The following is a 25,239-nucleotide window of genomic DNA, read 5'->3' on the forward strand; positions in this document are numbered from 1 at the left end:
ACAAGAAATAGAAAATTAGACACACTTCTGCTTTGCAATAACATTAAAACCACAGTGAAAAAGAAATTCTCCGGTTTATTCCCATCTGTAGCAGCAGGGAAGCCTTAGAAGATGGCTTTCTCCCTAAAGTCTTCTAAACATGATTACTGCCTACACATACCATGTCAAAATGCAGATTTCCTCCAAATCCTATTCAAGACCAAAGCATTCTTAAGCTTACCATGACGTGGGCCCTTTAAGAAAGCCAGGCGCTTCAAACTCCACCCCCTCTGCTGACTTGAAGCAGTCAAGCTGCCTTTTTGAGGCAGTTAGTTAGTGATAAAGCTGAGAGGGCGCCAATTTGCCCCCTGCTCTGCGGGGAAGGAATGTTCCTGTTGCTGTAAGCTCTAAAAGTGGAAGCTTTAGCTACTATGGGATAGGGAACAATAGAAACATGTGAACTATGGAAGCTAGACCCACTCTTAAGATTCTTTCACGGTGCTGAATAAAGGGGAAAGAATGTTGTTTAATCGGAGCTTTCCCCTGCGGTGCTGCTCCCTGCTAGCTTTACTCTTCCATTTCACACGGCCAGTGAGTTTTCTAGAGCCGTTTCCAATTTAACAAGCTGCTTATATCATTTACCCAAAAGAAAAAGCTAGGAAGACATGTAAGTTTCAATGAAAATTAAACCAGTTCACTTATAACAGAATTATTTAGATTCGCTTTGTTTCTGAAGCACACAGCCATATTTTGGTCACACCAACAGGGTCTAAGTTCAGAAGTCCTCCAGCAGTAAACTAAAAAACAGGAGAAATTTGGGATTTAATTGCAGTTGGCATTTCTGAGCTGTCTGCTAGGAATAGCCACCTCAGTAAAAGATGATGTCATTTGGAACATTTGCAATTTAGAGTTTATTCTGAGGTACCAGTTTCCATTAGCCACTGAATAATGGTTTAATCATTACATCAAATTTAGGTGCAACGATAAGGTAGGGGATAAAAATCATTAAAGCCATTTCTTTTCCTTCCTAACATTTTTATAAACCTTTCAAAAAGCTGAAAGCAGTAGGCATTTTTTTTTTTTTTTTGCATGGGCAGGCTTGGGGAATCGAACCAGGGTCTCTGGAGTGGCAGGCGAAGCAGTAGGCATTTTAAACAATTGTTTTATTGGTAGTATTATTTTTTCTCTTTTGTGTTTCCTGTGTTTGTTCTTTCTTTGACCAAGCTTGGAAACTAAAACTAGTCCAGCCAGTTTCACTTTCCAATTTTTATACATAAGTGAAAGCTGTTTTTTTTTGTGCCAACAGTGTGGTATTTAGAATCAAATCACCTGCTGGGCCAATTTCCCGCAACTGGTTTTTGGGAGGGGGAGGGGAAATAAAATTTGATTAGGAATTTCTTATGCTTCAAAGCTAGAATCCTGTATTAGACCATATTAAAGTAATTAAAGTTTTTTTTTAAAAGCTATTAAAGTTTTCTAAATAAGGGTAATGATCATATTTTCTTTCCACTTGACCATCACAAATTTGTACAGCAGAATGCTATGCTTTCATTTACTTTGGAAATTTGGCACTTACATGTGTTTCAATATTTACACCAGAAGTGTTTCTCTTCCCTTTCTGACTTTGAATTAAATAACTGTTAGTGTCTTAATCCTTTTGGTTGACATGTGTTGATACTGTTTGCAAGATGCACAAAGAAAAAAAAATAATTCTAGCTTGCTTAAATAATTGAGCGCTGTGTAGGTTTATGAGATTAGGAGGAATAGAGAGGGCGATGTGCCTCTTCGGCAAATTCTTTTTTAACGAGGTTAGCCTGTGTCTATTTCACCCTACTCTGCTCCTTGGAGGGGAACGTTCTGTTCTCTTTGCTCCATCCAAAGCTTCTCAGCCAGTACTGGGAAGATAAAACTGCAAGGGCCGCGTTGATGTGTGACAGACAGAGGGAGTTACCCGCACACACAAATCGGCGGAAGATGGGGCCACGACACGACCGGGGCTGGGTGCAGGAGCCAGGCTGACCTTTCCACGTGTCCTCAGCACCTGCGAGGCTGGTTGGGCATTGGGTTTCTCTTTCGCCGGAGTAGGCGCGAGCCCGGAAGAGGCTGGGCTGCCGTGGTTTAGGTCAGGGGTCTCGGAGGCCCTCCCCCAGACCACGTGCGGACTTGGAGCTGGTGGTTCGGACGCTGGCCTGGCTTTTCCGCACCCGCAGTGCCCCCACGTCAGCAGCTCGCCTGCGGACGCCAGGAGACGGGACGGGACTGCGGGCGGGTTCCCGCAGCTTTCCGCAAGCCTTGTAGAGCGGCCTAGCGAGCGCGCCAGGCCGGGCTGGAGCGAGCCCCAGTGCAATACTGCCCGAGCCCGGGCGGGGTCTCTGTTCTCTGGCAGAGGAGGTCCCTTGGCAGCGGGAAGCTCTCTCTCTTTCTCTCGTCGCCGCTCCGAGTCTGCGCCCTGGTGCCAGGCGCTCAGCTCGGCGCTCCCCTGTGCTTGCCCGGCGCCCACTCATTCGCAGCCCAGCCTTCGCCGCCGCCGCCTCCCTGCTCCTCCTCCTCCTCCTTTCCCCAGCCCGCCGCGGCCATGGCGGACAGCGCCAGCGAAAGCGACACGGACGGGGCGGGGGGCAACAGCAGCAGCTCGGCCGCCATGCAGTCGTCTTGCTCGTCGACCTCGGGCGGCGGCGGCGGCGGCGGTGGCGGCGGGGGAGGCGGCGGCGGAGGTGGGAAGTCCGGGGGTATTGTCATCTCACCGTTCCGCCTGGAGGAGCTCACCAACCGCTTGGCCTCGCTGCAGCAAGAGAACAAGGTGCTGAAGATCGAGCTGGAGACCTACAAACTCAAGTGCAAGGCGCTGCAGGAGGAGAACCGAGACCTGCGCAAAGCCAGCGTGACCATCGTGAGTGCTCCCCCGGGGCGCGCCGCAGCGCCGACCTCCGCCCGCCTCCGCGAGCGGCTGCATCCCAACCCGGGCAACCCTATAACCCCCACTCCCCAGGCTCCTGGGGATCTGCAGCGAACAACTCCTCGCTGAGACCTGCCCGCGCCCGGAGAGGAGGGGGGTGGTGTCTGTTGCGGGGGGAGAGGGCATGTGTCCTTTAGGTGGCCATGGGGGTCTGCCCTTCCTTGTGGTCCGGGTCCCTCGCGGGGTTCGGGGAAAAACAGTTGGGGCAATCCCCGACGGTTTCTTTTCGCCTTTGGGGAGGAGGCCGCTCCGGGGCAGGGCTGCAAGCTGGCGGCGTGGCTGGGGGGCGGGGTGGGACTGCTTCAGTCTTAGCTTGCCTGTGGGGTGCGTCCGGAATCTAGGGGAACCCTAGGCTGGGAAAGAGGGAAGAAGCATGGCCCTGTTCCAAGGGCCTGGTTTGAGGTGCGCAGCTGGGCTGGGCACTCAGCTGGTATCTGGACGGCTCTGGCGGGATCGCCCGGGGGTGGGGGGTGGGGTGGGGCGGGAGATTGACCGGGAATCCGGGAAGTGGAGTTCTCTGGTCAGGATCGAGAGAGAAAGGCGGGCACCGGCGCTGGTGCACCCTCCTCTGTTGGAAAACCATTCCTTTCGGGGCGGGATATATATACGGGAGAGTACAGCATCCAACACTGACCTAGACAGCTGAGGCCGAAACCAGAGTGAGGGGTTGCGGCTGCGACTGTCTTGCTGAGCAAGCTGTCCGTATGCTTCCTCATTTGGTGGTGGAGTGTGTAAAGGTATATTACCTCCGAGTCCAGGTACTCGACTGAAGAACAGGCCATCTGTTTTCACCTGGTCCCTGGAGGCTTCCCAGAAGGGTAAGGTTAGGTCTGTAGTTCTGTCTGTAGTGGGCTGTGATGAGGGGAAACATAACTGGAAAAAGTACACTGTGTGCTCTTAACATCCCTGCCAGCTTGCCACATCATTAACATGCAGAATCCTCATACAGACAACTCTATTCAGATCAAAACAGCCACCCATCCAGGAGCAGAGAAGAAAATGTCAAGGAATCAAAGGAATAAATTGCCTTAGCTGCTGGACAATAGCTGATTAGGTGGATTCTTCAGATGAGAAAGGGGAGAACTTTTAGTATGGATCAAAGGTCACGGCCTGGAAGTGAAATAGGGCAAGTTTAGGATGACCCTGTGCCAGGAAAGGGTCTTGAGTGGAGGAGTATGTGTGTTGCCCCAAAATGAGCTTGTGCATGGGAATTGGATGGCATTCTTAATTCGTTTCGAAAGCAGGTTTTCCATCGGAATTTGCTGGCAGCAGCCTAATTAGGAATTGATTGTAGAAAGGCACTTTGTATGTTCGAACCCAGTCCTGGTGAACGGAATTAGAGCAACATTCACCCATATCAAGACTATTAAGTTTCTGAAGGGCCCTTAAGGTAGCAAGGGGGAGGAATTTGCAGAGGCAGCCTCCAAGCCTCTTTTGTAGGCTTTCTTGACTGAGAGAAATATCTCAGCCTGCTGGGATCTTGAAAAGAGGGAAACGTTGATGTTGCCAGTTTATTTAAGGTTTGAGTGAGTAAATGAGAGGGTTGCTCTCTTGGAGAATTTGAACCACCAAAAAGTAGTGAAACTTTCCTGAAACAGAATCTCTAGCCTCTTGCCTACAGCCAGCAATTCAGGCTGTTTTTGTTTGTCTGGGATGGAGGAATGGCTGGTGGGGGGTGGAGATGGAGAGATTATGAAAGGGTTATCTGTTTGACACTTTGACCATACTATAAGTAGGTCTGTAAATTGTACACAAACATGTTGGCTCTGCACAGTCAAAACACGTTCACTCCTGGTATAAAAGACCAGAGGCCTTCTGAATACGTGGATTGAGAAGTGTGTAAGGTGATGGCTTTATTTATTTATTTTTTTAGCACTAAACCTCAGCTAAAGTTGACATTTAACCTAATACACTTTGTGAAGTATTCTGTGGCTTTACATTAAAAAAATGTTTTGGATGACAGCCTAACAAGTACCACTACTAGAAGCTTCTTAGTTCTTTTCTTATCTCTAATTAATATATTCAGGGAGACAAACTTGTGGTTCAGCTGGGTCTCCTAGTACTGGGCAGGTGTTGGTTACTAAGGAGCTGTATGACAGCTGCAGAGAAAAGAGTTCCTGCAGGCATTTAAGGATTTTGTTGATTGACTTAGGATCCAGAGTGTGATGGGATTGGTTTTCAACCATCAGGTATGTAATTGGGGAGGAGAAACGTGCAGACTCCATGAAATGGGTTTGTGAATGTTTGAGTCCATGGAACATGATTGTGGTGGTTTATGTCAGGGTTAATCTGCGGCATCCCTGGCACCTCTCACTTAAAAACATTACCCTTGCTAGTAGCTGCCTAAGCTGTTTATCACATTGCCTAGATAATCAATTAAGTGAAGGCCTTGGTAGATTTTTCATTGTTACTTAATTTGAAGGGAAGATGGTATCATAATCGTATTACTTACCTTTCTGGCTCTTAGCCCCCAGTTCCTCTAATTATGATATTAAGTTTCATGTTCTCGAACACTAGAGGTGATTGTGGATGTCTTTCCTTTGCCCTGATCATGTACAGGAAGGACTTTACTAATCAGCCACACCCTGAAGAAGAGAGAGAGGCCTTCCTTTCTTTAGCCAAGTCAAGGAGCTAATAGAAGCCCTTATCTAGTGATCTTTTTTATCGCTTTTGGTATCTAAGTGTTTATTCTGATCAAGCTACCCATTTAATAAAGAACTAATTTCATAGGTCTGTGCTCTCCCACCTCCTGTAATAGAGGGAAACCTCATCCACAGGGAGAATCAACTCTAAGAGTCCTTGTCTCCATGTTTTCAATGGTCCAGTGCATTTTATTTGTGGCTTAGAGATGGAATGCAGTGTTTTGAGTGACTATCTAACTTCACAGAAAAATTGGCAGTGGAACCAGGCTGCAGATTATAGATCATAATTTCTTCCCTGGGATGGGGGAAATAAGCAAAAACCAAGTGCTCAGACGCTTTTTTGAATCCCTTATGAATCCTTTATATATCAGAGTAGTTTTTAGATGTTAGAGCAGATGTGTCTGGCTTGCACTGTGGGTGCAAATGTGAATGTGAATTATCTGATTCAGTGTAGTGAGAGATGGCAAGGGATGCTAGTCTCTGAGAAGCTGTGGAAATGCAATTGTGAGCAGTAATTGGAAGGTTTTAAAATCACCAACTTGTTGCCGCTGTTCTCAGAATATAAGCAAGGTCTCACATGGTGGAGGCTGGTTGTCTTAGGGTGTGTGCTTTTTCTAGAGGTTCAAACCCTTTAGCATATGTTTGATTGGGACATAGAGATCTACTATAAATCTTTAGCATCAAAGTGTCCTTTCCTGACTAAAATTAACCATTATAGAAATTTAGAAAAATACCTAAATTTAAAGACATTTTGCAGTTATTGTAGGGAAAATGTGGTGTGGCATGATTAGAAAAGCTGACTCTTCTAAGCATCAACATTATAATGGTTTCATTAACCAGTAAAAGCCACCATATAGTTAATGTTGTGTATTTTGGATCATTCAGCTTGGCAGCCTAATACTCTGTTTTCCATTTTTAAGACTTCATTTTGGCAGACACTCTGAAGCAATCAGATTGGCATAGCGCTTGTAAAGAGGCGTGGTGGGTTTTTTTCCCTGTTTAAAAAAAAAGTCTTAAATTCTTATGGAAATATCCAACTTTAGACACAACTTTGGGGAAAGTATGACCTCATAGTTAAGTCTAACTATATATAAGCCCAGTTTTCTTAAAGAGGCTATTCTCAAATTCCTTCTGCATTTAAAGTACTTCACATTTATAGGTACCTTCCCTGTGTTTTATATAATTTGTTTGTACATGATTAAAACAAAACAACTTGGAGGAGGTTGTGGCAGTCAGTTATTTTGCTGAGGGATGGGGAATAGTTCAGAGAATCATCGGTGTCCAGTTCATGGTAACTCTTTGTTCATGACTAGTCTAAAGCAAAAATTTGAAGTAGTCTTTGCTTGCTTAAGAATTCTCAATGGCTCCCACTTTCTAGCTGTTTAATAGGCTCTGTGTGAACTGGCCTGGGCTGGTTTTGTAGCCACACCCCTTCTGGTCTTTTGCTCTTTTTGAATCCCTAGTTCCTGGAATTTTAATAGGCTTCTCTAGCTCCTTTAGGATGTACTTCCTGCCTTAAAAGCTCTTCCCTTCTCTTCCTCTCCCTTATCTTGCAAATATGGGTAGAATGCACTGCCCCTTCAGTCACACACTGGGTTCTATACCCCTTGATGTATTACAGGACACCACCATCATATTGGTCGCCCCTAGTAGATGAGTAAATTCCTTTGAGGGCAGAATTTTCCTTGTTTATCATTGTGTTTTCAGTGCCAGCAAGGGGTACATGCTTGAGGATTTGTTGAGTTGATGCCAGAGGCAATGGGGGCAATTGATTTACTGGGATGTGGGTGCTAGTATTGTCTCCTGTACCTCCAGCTGACAGGACCCTGCTCCTGACACCCTAAACTCCAGCAAACACCATGTTCACCAAAGTTGATTAAACAGACTGGATAGCTGAATGGATACACTGTATACTTTGGAGGACCGCTACAATCTGTGCCCTAAACCCTTGCCTTCTAACCGTGGGTGATAATGGAAGTTACCTTGTAGCATACACCTAAACAGTCCCGATACATTTCACTTCTGAAAGAGAACAAAGTGTTTCCAGGTTCTCCTTTCCAGGAGTTTTTGAAGGAGGCTTGGGGGGAAAAGTGGCCCTGTTCAGATTTGCTACTTTCGGTTTTGGTGATGACAGATGACTCTGCTTTGTCTATGTTTTAAATGTTGAAATGCCCTAAAGTTGCTTCAGGCCACTCTGGGCCGTCACAGAGGTACAGGGATCCTCTGTTGGGGAAGTATCTGAAAGCAGGTTTGGGTGGGAGACTTGCTGAATCCTTGTAGGCATATGTAGGGTATGTATCCTTGTATTTGTAGGGTAGGCTGTAGAGTGGAGTTGGAGGTGTTGATATAGTGTCACACTTTTGCTCTGTACTTGCATTCTTTCTGTTTTAATTAAATCATGCCTTGAAGGGATAATTGTGTTTACACCTAGAAATGCTAATCTGGGTTTTTAAACTGCAACCAGGCTGAACAACAGTAATCTTTCTTGTCTTCTTTTTCTGCTTATTATTATTTTTTTTCCTTCTCAGTAGGCTTTGCTTTTTGTTTTCCATCACAGTGTGGTTGCTTTTAGATATATTGAATTATAGTCAAAGCTGACAAAGTAAATGCTTACCGGTTTGGTCTGTTCCTGCCTGTTCTTGACAAGGAAACTAATGCTCTGGAAAATATTTCTTATCGTTAGGATCTTGGAGTGGTGTTCCCTTGCAGACTTCTCCCACATTCTCAAGACTGTCAAATTTTCTCATCTTTTATGGCTGTCATACCCACGGCTGTGAATTTTATCCCAGTGCTAGTACCAGTAGGTTGCAAACATCACTTTGTGTGGGCTTCTTCTTTTAGAGAAAGAATGTTAAAAATGGGTTAATAGCTTGGCTATTATTTAGAAATAGCCCTCCCCCCTTACCTATTACTGATTCTTAGAGCTGACATATTTTGTACTGTTTAGTGTTGAAAATTCATTAAAATACTGATTTGTTTAATACTGGGAAATTTTCTGTGATTTTTTTTTTCTCCCCCTCTGCCACCTCAGCAAGGTACAAAACAACCTCTGATAACCACTGCCTGAAATAGGCAGGATTCAGTCTGCAAATGCTTACAAAAGGCCCTCCTGTGTGTCAGGTACTTGGAAAGACCTTTAAGGAATGTAATGGCACCTCTAGCAGCCCTTGCCTTTCGTTAAGCTTGGCTCAGGCTGGGCGCTGTAGGGACTTAGGAGCAGAATGAAAACTGTTCTCCCCTCTCAGGTGCCCACTTACTGTCCAACAGGGAGGGCTGTAAGTGTGGGAATCACTGACATAAAGCGGAAGCAATAAAGGAAGTTCAGGTGGGCTCCTGCAGTGGTTCCCAGGGAGGGTAATTTTATGTTATACCTTCGAAAATGAAGTTCATCTTAGTGAATACCTTTAAAGAAAACAATGTGTCATATCTACTAACAGTTTAATTAGCTTATAGTTTATCTTGTAAGGCAGAGGTGGAGAAAGCTGTTGCTGGATTTATCTATGCTGAGCTTATAAGGGAGGCTTTTGTTTGTTTTTAATTTTCTTTATTTGGTGATTGAAAAGAAATGTCATGTTTTTGTTTTTGTTTTTTAAATTTATTTATTAATTTAAAAAGTTTAACAAACGAACTAAAACATTAACATATATAATCAGCAATTCACAATATCATCACTTAGTTGCATATTCATCATTTCTTAGAACATTTGCATCAATTCAGAAAAAGAAATAAAAAGACAACAGAAAAAGAAATAAAACGATAACAGAAAAAAAAAAGATTATACATACCATACCCCTTACCCCTCCCTTTCATTGATCACTAGCAGAAATGTCATGTTTTAATTTCACAATTTGCATCTGTCAGTAGGCTGAAATGATCTAAGTGATATTTCTCTATGCTTGTTGTGCTCCCGAACCCACCCATATTCCATACACAGAATATTGTTGGACGGACTGAATTTCTAAGTATTAATCTGAAATTATGTGGAAGCAAAGACATTACATTAAAATAGAACTTCAGTTCTGTGGGCAATTTCAAATTCCAGTGTTTTTTTTTTTAAGCAGTGTTGATTGATGTGATAATCTTCCTTTCATCTGTTCCATATCGAACAAGGCAGGTGTATGTCCAGAGTGATCTGCTTAGTAGCCGGGAGGGCACCTCGGGACACAGAGGACTGTGTGAAGCCAGCTGGTGCTGAGATGCTGAGTGGGGAGATGCAACCAGACATAGGTCATAATTCAAAAAAGTTTTCCATGGAAGGAAGGAGGGAAGTGAGAGAATGAAAACTGTGGATTATGGGTGAAGTAAAGAAAGTTCTGAGAAACTTAGTTGCTGCGTTAAAATGTATTGGTTTCATCAGTGAACAAGTTTTGGGTCTTGCGTGCTCTTGGCTTTTTGAGACTGCAATGCACATTTGAGAGACAAACGGTTATAGTTGGTGTTTAATATGGAAAAATCTCAACTCCTGAAATTACTTGCATGTAAGTAGTTTGTCCCTCCCTCCCCCACTGATCTTAATATACCAACTCAAATGATAACTTTTATTCTATTGAGATTTGGGGATTTTTTTGGTTCTTCACTAGACAGGCCTTAATTTACCTAAACAAAGACATTTGCTGAGAGTCAAAACATTGTGCTTCTGCTTCATTTAGTAGCTGCAGATTACACAGAAACTAAAATTTGAGGAAAAAAAATCTACTGCATGGTTTTAATGTCTTTAACCAGAGTAAAATTTTAATTATACTCAAAATTAGAGGTTTGGCTTTGGGTCCAAATCACTGCCTGGTAACAGGCCATGTCTTTGGAAAGTATATTAACTATTTCAGTCATTTTGAACCTGGAAAGCATATAAACTTATTCAGAAATACTTTAGGTACCCAGATAAAAGGACCCCTTGACTTTCTTTTGTATGCTATGAGGTGGTGACATTTCATTCTTTTCCATGTGAATGTCCCGTTATCATAGCACCCTTTGTTGAATGTTTTTTTTTTTTTTTTTGGAGTGCCTGGGCCAGGTGAGAAGTCTACTGAACTCCCCATGCACCTCCTCCCTTGACTTTTTACAGTTTTACTTTTTAAAGAAAAACTTGCTCTCATCTACAAAAGCAGTTAACAGCTTTTTGTTATCCTGACATTAAAGCTATGGATTTGAACTTAAAGCATTTTAATAAAAGTGCTGTTGCCATCTTGCTCCAGCTTAAATTTTTATTGCCTATTGGCTGTCCCACATCTGGTTCTTTTTTGTCGTTTAGCAGACAGATTTGGAGCCCCTGCCCTATGCCCAACCCTTGTCTTCATGCCCTTTGTCTTAATTTATGTTTAGAGTAAGCACCCAGATGTGGAAAATACTGGAAGAGGGAATAACTCACAGTGCTTGTCCTCTAGGAAAGAGAAAGGATTTGCCCTACACTTCATAGATGATGGTTGTTTCCCCCCCACTCCTCTCTCTCACTATATATATATATAAATGTGTGTGTGTGTAAGAGATGTGTTGTGAGCATTTAATTTCCTTGATAGCATTTGGAATAAACTGTCATTTGAGAAAGATTGAAGGAAAAAAAGGCTTGAAGAAATTAATAGCAGTTCTTATTCACCAACTCTGTCCCATTTCCCAAACATTTGCTGATTTAACAGCTTATGTTTTTCTACAGCTTGCTGAAGGATAGGCATTGTTGGAAGGCTTTGCATACATATTCTTATGTAATCCTCACCACAATCTTTTGTGATCAGTGCTAGTGTTATCCATAGATGCAGCGTTGTCAAATTTTTTTTTTTTAACATGGGCAGGCACCGGGAATCGAACCCAGGTCCTTGGGCTTGGCAGGCAAGCATTCTTACCTGCTGAGCCACCTTGGCCCGCCCCAGCCTTGTCAATTTAAGCCCAGAGAGGTTAAGTAACTAGACTGAGATCCCATAGCTATCAGGTGGGGCTGAGATTTGAATCCAGGTCTCACTTCAGAATTTAAGGGCAAAGGTACATTGCCTCCCAGTAGGTGGGATATAAATTAATTTAGCCATGGTGTTATCTTTCTTTGGTTGTAGGCATTTTCCTCTTAGTGGTTTCTACACAGTTCTTCTGCAGTTAAAGTAGCCAGAACTGCCCCATTACCACTGCAAATTCCCAGGATGCCAGACCCAAGGGAGTGTTTCCAGGACAGCAAACTCCCTGTCTTGGAAAAGAAACAACACGGAGAGAGTATTTTAATTGTAGGGGATAGCTTGTGCTTCCCTTTCTGGCTCTTTTGCCCTCCAGCATTGGGCCTTGGTCCTTGTTTTCAGTTCTGCTCCACCTCTGTGCCCTGTCCAGTGTACCCCAGGATCTTGCCACCTCTGCTCTTACGTAACTGCCAGGATACCCCTTCCTACCTCTCAGCCTCCCTTCCTAGGCTGGACTCAGTCTCTGCCTTTGTGCTTTTGTAAAAACCTTTACTTAAAATAGTTTAACTAGCACAGAATAGATTTTTTCCCCACGAGCATGTTGATGTACCACAGGCAGTGTGCTGTACGTATGAGTTGGGATGAGTCTGCTTTCCAGGCGTTGTAGGGGGCACTGACTCAGTCCACCAGATGGGGCTGCAGGAGGGAGGGCTCCCTGGAATGAGGTGACTTTAAAGCTAAGACCTGAAGGATAAATTGAAGTTAATCCAGAGGAACATGGAAGGAGGGGTGGGAGGAGGTAGTCCTCCCACACTGGGTAGAACCCCCCATGTGAAGAGAAAATGAAGCTGGGGAGGAAAGCAGGGCACCTGTGGACAAGTCTGGTGGGCTTTGCGCCTGGGTCTTATCCAGAGCCCACTACAGAAGAGATGGGTGGGGGCGTGGGGAGAGGGAGGGGGAGGGGTGAGGGGTAGAGGAAAATCCAGGAGCATTTCTTTGGCTGCTTAGTGCAGACGTTTGTGTATTTCTTCTGAACTGTTTGAAGATGGGAATTCTGTCATATATCATTGTTCTAGTTTGCTAGCTGCCAGAATGCAATATACCAGAAACAGAATGGCTTTTAAAAAGGGGAATTGAATGAGTTGCTCGTTTACAGTTCTAAAGCTGAGAAAATGTCCCAATTAAAACAAGTCTATAGAAATATCCAATCAAAGGCATCCGTCCAGGGTAAGATACCTTGATTCAAGAAGGCTGATGAAGTTCAGGGTTTCTCCCTCAAGTGAGAAGGCACATGGTGAACATGGTGTCATCTGCTAGCTTTCTCTCCTGGCTTCCTGTCTCATGAAGCTCCCCGGGAGGCATTTTCCTTCCTCATCTCCAAAGGTCACTGGCTGGTAGACTCTCTGCTTCGTGGTGCTGCAGCATTCTCTGCTCTCTTGGAATCTCCCATTTTCCAAAATGTTTCCTCCTTTATAGGACTCCAATAAACCAATCAAGACCCACCCAAATGGGTGGAGACATGTCGCCCCCTAATCCAGTTTAACAACCACTCTCAAGTAAATCACATCATTCAGGAAGATGATCAGATTACAGTTTCAAATATACAGTATTGAATAGGGATTATTCTACCTTTATGAAATGGGATTTATATTAAAACATGGCTTTTCTTAGGGGGCATACTTCCTTTCAAACCAGCACAATCATCAATAAGATTGACTTATTCCATGATAATAGGCACGTTGTACAGTCTTACTCTGTCCAGGTACACTTCTAAACACTTTACATTTGGTGACTGATTTAATTCTCTGAAAATTCCTTATTCTCTACATCACAGATGAAGAAATGGGGGTGGGGTGGGGAAGGGGGCTTGAAGCAATCCTTTGAAGATTGCAGTATGTGGTAGAGCAGGGGTTTGAATGTAGCAACTGCTCTGAGGGTTCCTTTGCAGTAGCACAGAAAAGCCCTGCTATTTGAAGGAGCATTTGTATTTTCCCCCAGCCTTAATGCAGTAGTTGTTTAATAAGGTTTGTAAAATTAATTTAGGGGTAGGTATACAGGTTTACTTTCTGTAAGCTCATTAAAGGAATATAACATAGGACAGGGAAGTGTACAAACTTGAGTTCCATGAATTTACAAATGAATGCATTGAAGTAATCACCCAGCTGAAGATACATGCTGTTATGTATATATCTCCTCCAAAACTCCCTCGTGCTCTGTTCTAGTCAGTACCCCCAAAAGGTAACCCTGTTCTGACTTCTAAATATATATGTTTGCCTCTTTTAAAATTTCACATAAATGGAGTTATATAGAATGCAGTTTGTGGGTCTGGAGTCTTTGATTCATTACCCAGCTCATGTATTGACAAATATTAAACAGCATCCATATTGTTGCATACAGCAGGGTTCTCTTTTATTGCTTGTAGTATTCATCTGAGTATCTTTGCATCTGGGGAATTGTTTTTAATTTTAGTATCTGCCCTGAATGGCACCACCCCCTTCCCTCGGTGCTCATTGCTGGGCATTGCGGCAATTTGAAAGGAGTCTGGCATATGGAGTACATCCAGGACTTACAGGATTTGAATTCCAGTTAATTGAAGTTTCTTGCTACCTAAGTTATACTGAACTCAAAGCCTTTGCACCTCCATTTTCTTACCTGTTAAAAACAATAGTATTTAGGGTCAGTATCACTCTTGCTTCCATCCCATTGTTGTGAGGGTCAAATGAGCTGATACATATACCATATTAATGTGCATCATTAATATGTCGTTACTCTACCCCACCCTCACTCTTTCTGTTGTCCTCCAAAATGCATTTCAAAATCAAGGCTGCTTTAGATAATTCTGTAAGAAATAACAGCCCATTAACCTCTCAGAAGCTGATTGGAGGTGGTTGAAGACCAGCCTCTTAGGGCCTGCTGTGGTCCCGTAAAAGTAACAGGACAGTAGGAGACAACGATTTTTCCTAAAAGATCTATTTTCCCTATAGGTCAGTTAGTCTGATTCTTTCCATTATTTCGTGAAAAGGTAGCCAAGTTCCATTTCCCAGTTTCTGCCTTTAGTACCTTGGGCAGAAGACAGCCAAAGCCTGCTTTCTCTGACGTGACTTTTGACCTTGCCCTTAGGAGGTCGGAATTCCAGAGGTTGGCCTTTGGCTGAGATATAGTGCCACTTCTGCTTAGCACCGGTTTTAAAAAACAGAAGCCAAAATGGGAATATATCCTTTGAAAATGACTTCTTTGCAGAGCTTCAGTATCCATTTGATGGAAAGTCTGCTCCAGGTTATGATCTGGGGTAAGCCAGTCATTTTCTGTGTTTGTGGGGGACTCCCCAAGTTGTCTTATTTCTTTCTATTATTTCTGGATCTCTCTAGAAATAGGAATATCAGCCTGGGAGCTTTTTCTTTTTCTTTTTTTTTTCTAAATTTTTTATTAGAGAAGTTATGGGTTTTCAGAATAATCATGCATAAAAATACAAGATTCCCATAACTACCCTGCCACCACACTTGGCATGTTTGTGGAAAGTTTGTTACAGTTAACACTTTTTTTGTAATTCTGTTTTTTTAAACAGTAGTTACATTTGTTACAATTAATGAAAGATTATTAAAGTAGTACTATAGCCGTTGTCCAAAGTTCATATAGGGGTATTTTTTTCTCATAGTCCCAATCAATTATTATGTTTAATCTTTCCTGCATGTCTTTATTACTCATCTACCCATACATTGGAAAAGGGGGTATAGTCACAATGTTTTTTACAATCCTGTGGTCATATGATAAAAGCTATATAGTTATACAATCATTGTCAAAGATCAAGGCTCCTGGATTACAGTTCAGCAAAATTAGACTGGTTAGTCTAATACACTAGAAACTAAAAAGAAGTATCTATATAATGAGTCAGTAGTCATAGTCATTTGTTAAATTGTAACTTCTCAGTTTCAACCCTTTCCTCTCATTTGATCAATCTTTCTATCTTCAGGGCTATCTGGGCAATGATCCTTGTAACTTCTTCATGCGGGAAAGGGGTGTTGACCTTACGGGGTAGAGGAATGAGAGTGGTCAGTGTTCTTGGAGAGACTGGTACTTCTGGCTTTTAGGGCTTATTTGACATCGGAACAATCTAGAGGCTTATTTCTGAAAGAATAGACTTACTAAGTACAACTATTTTATGAAGTCTTAGATAGAGCACAGGGTATCTTTAGGGTTTTCAGGAATTCTTTTAGTTGGGGCTTGGCATACTGTGGCAATTTGCAATATCTGGCTGAAGCTTGCATAAGAGTAACTTCCAGAATGACCTCTCAACTCTTAGCCACTGAAACTTTATTTTCGTTTATCTTCCCCCTTTTGGTCAAGAGCGGTATCCAGGGCCAGACTCATCCCTGGGTGTCATGTCTCACATAGTGGGATAAGCTAATGAGTTTATTTGCAGAGTTGGTTTAGAAAGAGAGGCCACATCTGAGTAACAAAAGAGGTTCTCTGAGGGGGGGCTCTTGGGCATCATAATGAGTAGGTTTAGCTTTGCTGTTATAGAAATGAGTTCATAAAGGCAAGCCTCAAGATTGAGAGTTTGGCTTCTTAAATTAAGAGTCCCTAATGCCTAAGAGAATAGTGGGAATTCCAGCCTGGGAGGTTTTTTGAAGCTTAGGAAACATGCTCTTCACTGCGGTACTGTTTTGGTTTTATTGGCCTGGAGTGAAGTCTTTTGGGATGGTGAGAAAAAATAAAGAGGATACTTTCTCTGAATCCAGGGACTCATCTTGCATTATAGATAAATGAGTCACAGTAAGTCATCTTGAACCCAGGCTTCTCCTTGACTCCCTGACTGTCCTCTGTCCATCAGGGAGGTGGGGTCCTAGCCATGTCCATTGGAGCCTTGCACTCTGGGTTATTGGTACCTGATGGGTAATATGAAAACAGAATTCGCTTATTAGTCCACTAGCCCCCCAGTAGACTAGCAAAGCCAATTTGACTTTGCTGCCTTTTTAAGCACAGCTCTTAAAGGCCCATAGGTATCACTCTTCACTTTTTTTATGCTTTTAATTTTTTTTTAGGTTTACAGAAAAATCATGCATAAAATACTGAATACCCATGTACCACCGTATTATTACCACCTTGTATTAGTATGGCACATTTGTGACAATTCATTTTTATGATTGTACTGTTAACCACAGTCTGTTTGTAATAGGTTTCACTGTTATACAGTATCCTATTGTTTTTTTAAATTTTAATTCTTGTAATATATATACAAACTAAAATTTCTCATTTGCATACATTAAAATATGGAATGCAGTGCTGTAAATTACATTCACGATGTTGTGCTACCATCACCACCATAGCATCCGTTTCCGAAACTCTATACTCAATCCAGATAGAAGTTTTGTATAATTTATGCAGCATAGCTTTTTTTTTTTAACTTTTTAAAGTTGTGAAATGCAGCATATATACAAAAAAAAGCAGTACATTTCCAAGTACATTTTAACAAGTAGTTATAGAACAGATTTTAAAGTTTGGTATGGGTTGCAGTTCACGATTTTTTAAATTTTTCTTCTAGCTGCTGTAAGACACTGGAGACCACAAGAAATATCAATATAATGATTCAGCAGTCATACTCATTTGTTAAATCCTGTCTTTGCTGTTATACTCCTCCTCCTCTTTTTTTTCTTTTTGTGAAAAACATAGCATACAAAAAAAATAATGCATTTCAAAGTACATCACAACGATTAGTTGTAGAACAGATTTTAGAGTTTGGTATGGGTTATAGTTCCACCGTTTTAGGTTTTTACTTCTAGCTGCTCTGAGGTACTGGAGACTAAAAGAAATATCAATTTAATGATTCAGCAATCATACTCGTTTGTTAAACCCTACCTTCTCTGTATAACTCCACTGTCACCTTTGATCTTTCTGGGTAATTGGACTCTTCCCATTCTAACTATTCATGTTGGGAGGGGCTGTTGCTAATAGGGGGTAGGGGATGGAACTAGTTGCTGTTCTGGAGAGACTGGGCCGTCTGCATTTCAGGACTCTGCATTTCAAGATGGCTTCCTGGGACTCATTTATCCATAATGCAAGATGAGTCCCTGGATTCAGACAAAGTATCCCCGATCCAGAGACCCATTTGGAGGTTGTAGGTTTCTGGAATATGCTTTTAATTTTACATGTTGCAGATTAGCATTCTCCATTAGGCCTTCCATGTGAATTATCCTTCCTTTCAATTTTATCCACTAATTCCTTTCTGTCTCCAGTCCTCCCGTTCTTGGGAGAGTTTGGTGTTGTGGAGAGAGACTTGGACACCAGGTAGGATTTCCAGATTTAGCAAATAATATTACAGGATGCCCAGTAAACTTCAAATTTCAGATAAACAGTCAACTTTTTTTTTTTATATATATACATATGTTCCAAATACTGCATGGGAACAAATGTGTACTAGAAAAATTGATTTCTTATTTCTCTGAAATTCACATTTAACTGGGCATCCTGTATTTTATATGGCTAACCAAAAACCAAAAAGAGTTCTGCTCCGTCTAGCTGTGTTATCCTGGGTAATTTACCTAACCTCTGAATCACCGTGCCTTTTCTAAAAAGTATTCATGATATTTTAACCCTGGGGTTTTGATGATTTATGGTGCAACTTAGGATACATTAGGTACACAACTTCCTTTTCCCTCTTTATCCAGTGGTTTTGGATTTGCTTCTTGTTCATTTTCTTTTCTGCATTTATCTTCTGTGCGTCTGAGACAAGATCGTTGTCACCAAAGAAGGCAACCCTGTGTCCTCTCCTTAGACTCTTTGCAGTTCTCTTAGGAAGGTGCCTCCTCTTCTCCCTCATCTGCTTTCAGTTTTCCCTCACCTTCCACCGGCAACTTCTTACCTTCCTCCCAACCTCCTGTCTCTGTAGCCATCTTTTTTTTTTGATAGCCAGCTTTGACTGCATTCCTCAGGTGTCTCCATTTATTTGGCCTCATTACCAGCCCTCTTGTTTAATTTCTCCGTTCTTCTTGAGCCTGCAGTGACATTGGGAGAACTGAGCCTGTTGACCTCTCACTGTCTGGGACCAGGCATTAGTCACATATCCTTTTGTGGCTTCATTTTTCTCCTCGGTTTACTGAGAAGGGCTGGTTTAGATTTCAGGGTTGGCACACTAGCAACTCACATTGGGCCCACAGGTGAGTGGTTTGGTAGCAGAATTTCATAAAATCTGTAGAAGCACATGCACTCAAGTCCATCCCTGGCAGCACCTCTGTCTGTTCCTCCAGGCCCTGCAGCTTCTCTGGTACTTGCTTCCCACTCTCATGGCACTGAGTTTGAGTTTGAAACTCTTAGAGCTATGCTGCAGATAATAACAAATCAAACCTTATGTACTAGCTTGATTTAGCCCTTGAAACAAAACTACAGGGTGCAATTCTTGTAATTTTATAGACTGAGCCAAGGTACAGAGAAATGAACTTACCAGGGCCATTCACCTGGGAGGTGATGGGGCCAGGATTTGATAGTCTGGCTCTGAGCTCCTGCTCTTAACCTCTGCCTTATACTTTCATGATAGCTGGAAGCTGAGAGAGTCCATGAACTTTCTTGAAGTAGTTTGGAACACAGCACAGTTTGTTTTGTTTTTTTAATTCATAAACCAAGTCCTTGTCTTGTGGTCTTTCTTGGTGGGCAGTACTCTAATTCTTGGATGGTGAATCCTCATAGTGAATTTCCCATCAAAAGGATCCTTCTTTTGTCCCTTTGAGATGTTTCCAAGAGTCTTCTCTTCTTGTGGCTCCTCTCTGACTTTTATGGATTATGGGGTGTCCATGTGTTCATTTAACTTAACGGTTTTGAACACCTAAGTGTCAGCTGTATGCGCTTCCGTTTTGGAGCAAGGCAGGTGTGAGTGACTGAGTGGCCCCTCCTGGGCTAAGGGCATCCAAAACCCAGAAATTCCTTACAGCAGTGGACACATGGTGGTTGGAGGAAGGTGGTAAGTTTTTATTATTCAGGGTCATAGAGGGGTGGGGATAGCCCAGGGGTTTGAACAGCAGAATACCAGTCCCACACCTCGTCTATAGGACCAAGGGAGGAGGTGGAGTTACTGCAGCCTGGGGGCTGGGGTAACGCGGAGGAAGCCTAAGAACCATGGTGGGCCTGAGCCGGGCATGCTGCCTGAGGTGGAGAGGAAAGGGGAGAGACACCCTGGTTCTCTCTTCCTCTCACCTTCCAGTCTCTTGCCAGTGCTTCTCATTAACTGAATCCAGGTGGAAGTTAGCTGACATCCAGGCACAGGGAGATGCAGCCTGCAGAGTTTGGCCCTTCCTTGCAGAGAGGACAAGGATTGTAGAGGGCTCTGGGGCCAGGCAGACTCAGGGTTGGCTCAGGAAGTAGTGAGAATGGGGTGACTGTCCTGGGCAGTTGGCAAACACATCAGAGATGATGTAACATTGGAGGATGTGGGTGAAGGGCATTCCAGGGAGAGGGAACAGCATGGCCAAAAGCACGTCAACTTGAAACAGCCGGCAGCACTTGTCATGCCACACGTAGCTTCAGGCGGTGGAATGGATACTTAAGATCTCCCCTCCCTCTTCTTTCTGCCTCACAAGCCCCTTTCATGGTGTGCTTACTAATGTGACCATGTTGTCATATGTGGCTGGTGTGCATCTTGCCACAGGGGAATGCCAGGTGGGGAGCTTGCATCCTGAATTCCTTCAGGCAACCTGCTTCTCACACAGGCTTGCATTCTTAACAGTGCTGAACAGTTTTGGATGTCCCAGCAGTGCCAGAAAGAAGTTCCTGGCCAGAGTGAGTTACATGAGTGAATGGTGCCCAGGTCCCTTTGTACCAGGGCTCTTGGGAGGAAAGGGTGCCCAAGGTGTGGATCTGGAGGCCCTATCTTCTAGTCCTGGATGTCTGGTATTAGATCAGATGTTCGAATAAATTTCTCACATTCAACTGCTTAGCAGCTTTTTGTATGATAGTGGATTTTGTTTAAACTTATGTGATGGATGTTTTCAAGCATACGAAAGTAGGGTATCGTTATTTATTATTTTGAACTCCACCTATCCACCACCCAGCTTCCCCAGTTATCAACACATAGTCAGTATTGTTTCTTGTTTCTTAATATTATTTTTTTGGCTGTGATATTTTAATCCAAACCCCCAAAATAGTTTCCGCCCATGAATAGGTCCGTTTGTGTCTCTGATAAGGACTTTATTTTTTAAAAATGTAACCACTATACCATTATTTTACCTGACAAAACTAGTAACATTTACCCATAGTAAATTTGTGTTTGAATGGTTAACAGAGGGCTTTCTGTGATCAAATGTGTCATCTTTGCTTCTGTTCTGCTTTAAGCCTTTTCTATAAAGAAGGTGAGTGAGAAGTTTAGGTTTTACCCTTATGCCCTGAGGCAGGTGCACCAGTTCTCACCCTCAACTTTCCTCTAGGACTGCTGACAGCAGGTTCACAGACCTTTTACCTGCTGCTCTGTTTCCTGGCACCAATCCCCCATGCCTCGCAGTCGTGCTGCTTGTGCCCTTGGTGAGGTATGCAGACTGGCTTCCCAGGCCCCCTGGCACACTGCAGTATGAATTTCAGTTCCTGCGACTTTTGTATGTGCACCAGGAAACAGGCTTTATGGCTCTACTGCAAGGCAGTCTGAAGTGAGGCAGCCCTTGTGGTCTTCCCTGGAAGCCTTTAACTGGGAAAGGTGTGTGTGATGAGCATCCTGGGGAAGTCATACACCTTAGGAAGATGGGCTGGCTTTGAGGACTTCCAGGATGTCTGGCTCTGCATTGTGTGTGAAGCTACATAGGGCAGAAAGTACCAGACAGAAGGCTGTGGACAGCGTGGGCAGACAGGTGTGTGCTGGGCAGGTAGAAAAATGAGCAGTCTTTGCACAGAGTGTCTGCTGTAAAACCTGCAGCTTGGGCAGCTTGCACAGCATCTGTACAATGGTTTCGACTAAATTGTTTCATTTGAGTTTCACAGCAAGTCTTTCAGGTAGGTAGTGGGAGACTCACCTGAAAAACAAAGGATCTGGAGCCCAGGTGAAATGTTATTAAGTTGTTGGCTCAGAAGTGGGGCTAGAAGATGGGGTGAGTGGGATGTGCAGGTAGATGACTTGACTTTCAGGCCAGAGTTCTTTCCACTCTGTGAGTTCCTTGGCAGAAGAAATAAAAGGGGTCTGGGAGTTCAGCACTTAGAAACAAAGGGAGTGGGTGTTAAACATGGTTTTGAGGGTAATTCATTAAGAAGTTTCCTATTTCCAGGAGTTATGCAAATGATTGCTGGTTCTCCATGAGATGGGACTAGTGGAAGGGTAACGTAGCTTCAGAGGGGCTGGGGCAGGATGGGCAGGCCTAAGAAACTGTGGACAGTCTTAGCTGTTCAGATTAGCACCAAGGGACAATCCAGGTGCTTTTATTTTGCTATTATTTGTGCATATCAATAGTGTTTGAAGTAGGCTGCTGACTTGGGGAATTGGAGCTTTTATTTATTTTTCTGGAGTCTTTGTTCTTTATGGGAACAGTCTGACCTCTGTAGCCAATGACTCATCACCTTTAAATCTATACCTGTGGTTTCCAGACTTTTCTGTACATCAAAATCACCTGGGAAACTTATAAAACTCATAGTGCCCAAGTTGTATCCCTCATTAGGAATGGGAACCAGGCATCAGTGTGTATATATATATATATATATATATATATATATACGTTTTCAAGAGTCCTGGGTAATTCCAGAATTGGCATTTGACCCATATCAAAGTTTGTGAACCATTGGTGTAAACATTTGTGAGTACATGTTAATTTTACCTGGGGCCTGAAACAAAATGCTGCCTTTTAAAAATGTTTTTATTTTTAATTGAATTTTTAGAAGAGGAAAACCATGACATGGTTTTCTCTCCCCTTCTCTTTAATAGAATATACCATACTTTTGTTCTGTGCCCCTCCCACCTCGACTTAATTGTATCTTGGAGATTTTTCCATGTCTATACATTATTTCCTTGTTCTTTTTATGGCTATCTCTAACCAGTGGGCATCTACTTTATGTTCAGTCTTTGATTTCACACACAATGTTACAGTAACCTTGAGCATATGGGTACTTTGCAGGGGGTGTGGGGCATGGATATCTGAAGGGATAAGTTATATTAGCTGATATTTCCATAGCACATATTATGGACCGGCCACTCTCTTCAACCTTTTCTTTACATTGCCTTACTTCAATCCTATGAAGTAGGCAGTGGTATTACCCCTATTTTCCAGGTGAGTAAACTGAGGCTCAGAGATGATTAGATGGCTTGTCTGAACTTGCGCCTCAGACTGTAGCAGAACTGGAGTTTACATGTAGGCAAGCTGACTCCAGAGTTGAATTCTTTCACTTTGTGAAACTGCCTTTCTTGGGTAAATTCCCAGAAGTGATGTTGCCGAGTTAAATGCTCTATATATGTGTAATCTGGACAGATGTAGCCAAATTGCCCTTGGTGGGGGTTATGTGGGAACATGTGTGGCCCCGCATTTGGCTGGTGGAGGGTTTTTATCTAAACTTGGAGTTTGCCAGTCTGATAGATGAAAAGTGGCATTTTGGTATAATCTGCATTTATGTCAAGGGGGAGGATAACCATCTTTTCATGTGTTTGTAAGAGTTTTATGTATTTTCTTTCCTGTAACTGCCTAGTTCATAACCTTTCTCATTTTCCTGTTGGGTCCTTGGTCTTTCTATTATCCATTTTCCTTATCACTCTTTCTATATTACAGAAACTTTTCTTTTTTCCATTTTTTTGAGTTGCAAAAAATGTTCCCAATGTCATTTATTTTTTTGACTTGGATTTTTATTTTATTTTATTTATTTATTTTTTTAATATGGGCAGGCACTGGGAATTGAACCCAGGTCCTCTGGCATGGCAGGCAAGCATTCTTGCCTGCTGAGCCACCGTGGCCTGCCCTGGATTTTTATTTTTGTTAAAATGAAGCTTCTTTTATGCTTTTTAAATGTCATTTGTTATCTATAGGGAATATTAAGATATTATAATAAAACTTTACTGTGTATTGATTTTTTGAAAAAAGTAGGGCGGATGTGTGGTTTTTTTGTTTGTTTTTGGTATGCTATATGGCATGGGTCACATTTCATTCTTTTTCCATATTTTCCATGTGAATATCCCCTTTTTGCAGCACCATTTGCTGAATTTTTGTTTATTTGGATTTTCGTTTGTTTGTTTATTTGAGAAGTGCATGGACCAGATGTGTTTTTGTTTAAATGATTTTTAATGCATTGCTTTCAAGATTCAGAGGATGGTATAGATATAATAGATGTTTTTTAAAATTGCAATAAACTACTTGAACTTCATAGCTGAGCATTAAAGGCACATTTGCTGTCTGATTTTTAAAAATTTTTCTACTTAATATTTCATATTGGAACATAAATCAGAATAAATATATTGTGATGGTTGCTGAACTACTGAGTGTGTGCCTTTTGGATAATTTTTTGCCTCCAGAAGCCTCTTAAATAGGCTTAAGTTTAACTGGTATTATTTCTATAGTTTGATCACTTTCAGGCTCAGTGTCTGGTGGTTTTACTTTACTCTGCAATATTTTCTGTTTCCTTTGCTTAGAAATGGCTTTACGCCCAAGGCCTTAATTTTTTTGATATACTTTTTTTTATCACATAGTTGTATATTCATCATTATGATAATTTCTTAGGACATTTGCATCAATTCAGAAAAAGAAATAAAAAGAAAACAGAAGAAAATTCATACATACTATACCCCTTACTCCTCCCTTTCATTAATCACTAGCATTTCAGTCTACTAAATTTATTTTAACATTTGTTCCCCCATTATTTATTTATTTTTAATACATATGTTTTACTCATCTGTCCATAACGTAGATAAAAGAAGCATCAGACACAAGGTTTTCACAATCACACAGTCACATTGCGAAAGTTTATCATTATATAATCTTCAAGAAACATAGCTACTGGAACACAGCTCTGCATTTTCAGGCAGTTCCCTCTAGCCTCTCTTACGCCTTAACTAAAAAGGTGATATCTGTTTAATGCTTAAGAATAACCTCGAGGATAACCTCTCGACTCTGGAATCTCTCAGCCATTGACACTTTGTCTCATTTCTCTCTTCCCCCTTTTGGTTGAGAAGGTTTTCTCAATCCCTTGGTGCTAAGTCCCAGCTCATTCTAGGGTTTCTGTCCCACATTGCCAGGAAAATCCATACCACTAGGAGTTAAGTCCCACATGGGGGGAGAGGGCAGTGAGTTTGTTGTCATATTCGCTGTGAGAGGCCACATCTGAGCAACAAAAGAGGTTCTCTTGGGGGTGACTCTCAGGCCTAATTTTAAGTAGGCTTAGCCGATCCTTTGTGGGGTTAAGTTTCATATGAACAAACCCCAAGATTGGGGGCTCACCCTATTGCTTTGGTTGTCCCCACTGCTTGTGAGAATATCAAGAATGCTCCACGTCAGGAAGTTGAATTTTCCCCCTTTCTCACCATTCCCCCAAGGGGATTTTGCAAATATTTTTTTATTCACTGTTCAAATCCTTCTGATATTTATCGAGGCATCATTCTGGATAAACCTACAAAATCTCATGTCCTCCTCAATGTTCCATGTACTGATGGTTTTCAATTAAACTGTCCATGTACATTAAATTAGGAAATGCACTAGTCAAAATACGGATTTTGTACGAAATAAGTATTTTTTGCTTTAGTCTCACACATAAATTAAAGTTTTAAAATATGAATTACCATCTATTTTCAACACCCTGCATTATTGACTTTCCTTTGTTCTTCCTCATGCAAAACATTTTTAAATTTGTG

General features: G+C 42.3%; 1 protein-coding gene across 1 annotated transcript in view; it reads left to right on the top strand.

The window, feature by feature from the left end:
• The first annotated feature begins 1,930 nt into the window (after positions 1-1,930).
• CCDC6 (coiled-coil domain containing 6) overlaps positions 1,931-25,239 on the top strand; it is a 143,399-nt gene continuing 120,090 nt past the window's right edge. The window contains exon 1 of the mRNA XM_077125252.1: positions 1,931-2,869. Within this exon, the coding sequence (XP_076981367.1) occupies positions 2,555-2,869 (315 nt within the window). The 5' untranslated portion in view covers positions 1,931-2,554. The remainder of the gene's footprint in view (positions 2,870-25,239) is intronic.

This window comes from Tamandua tetradactyla, chromosome 13 (assembly GCF_023851605.1).
Source record: "Tamandua tetradactyla isolate mTamTet1 chromosome 13, mTamTet1.pri, whole genome shotgun sequence".
In the NCBI taxonomy this organism is placed as follows: domain Eukaryota; kingdom Metazoa; phylum Chordata; class Mammalia; order Pilosa; family Myrmecophagidae; genus Tamandua; species Tamandua tetradactyla.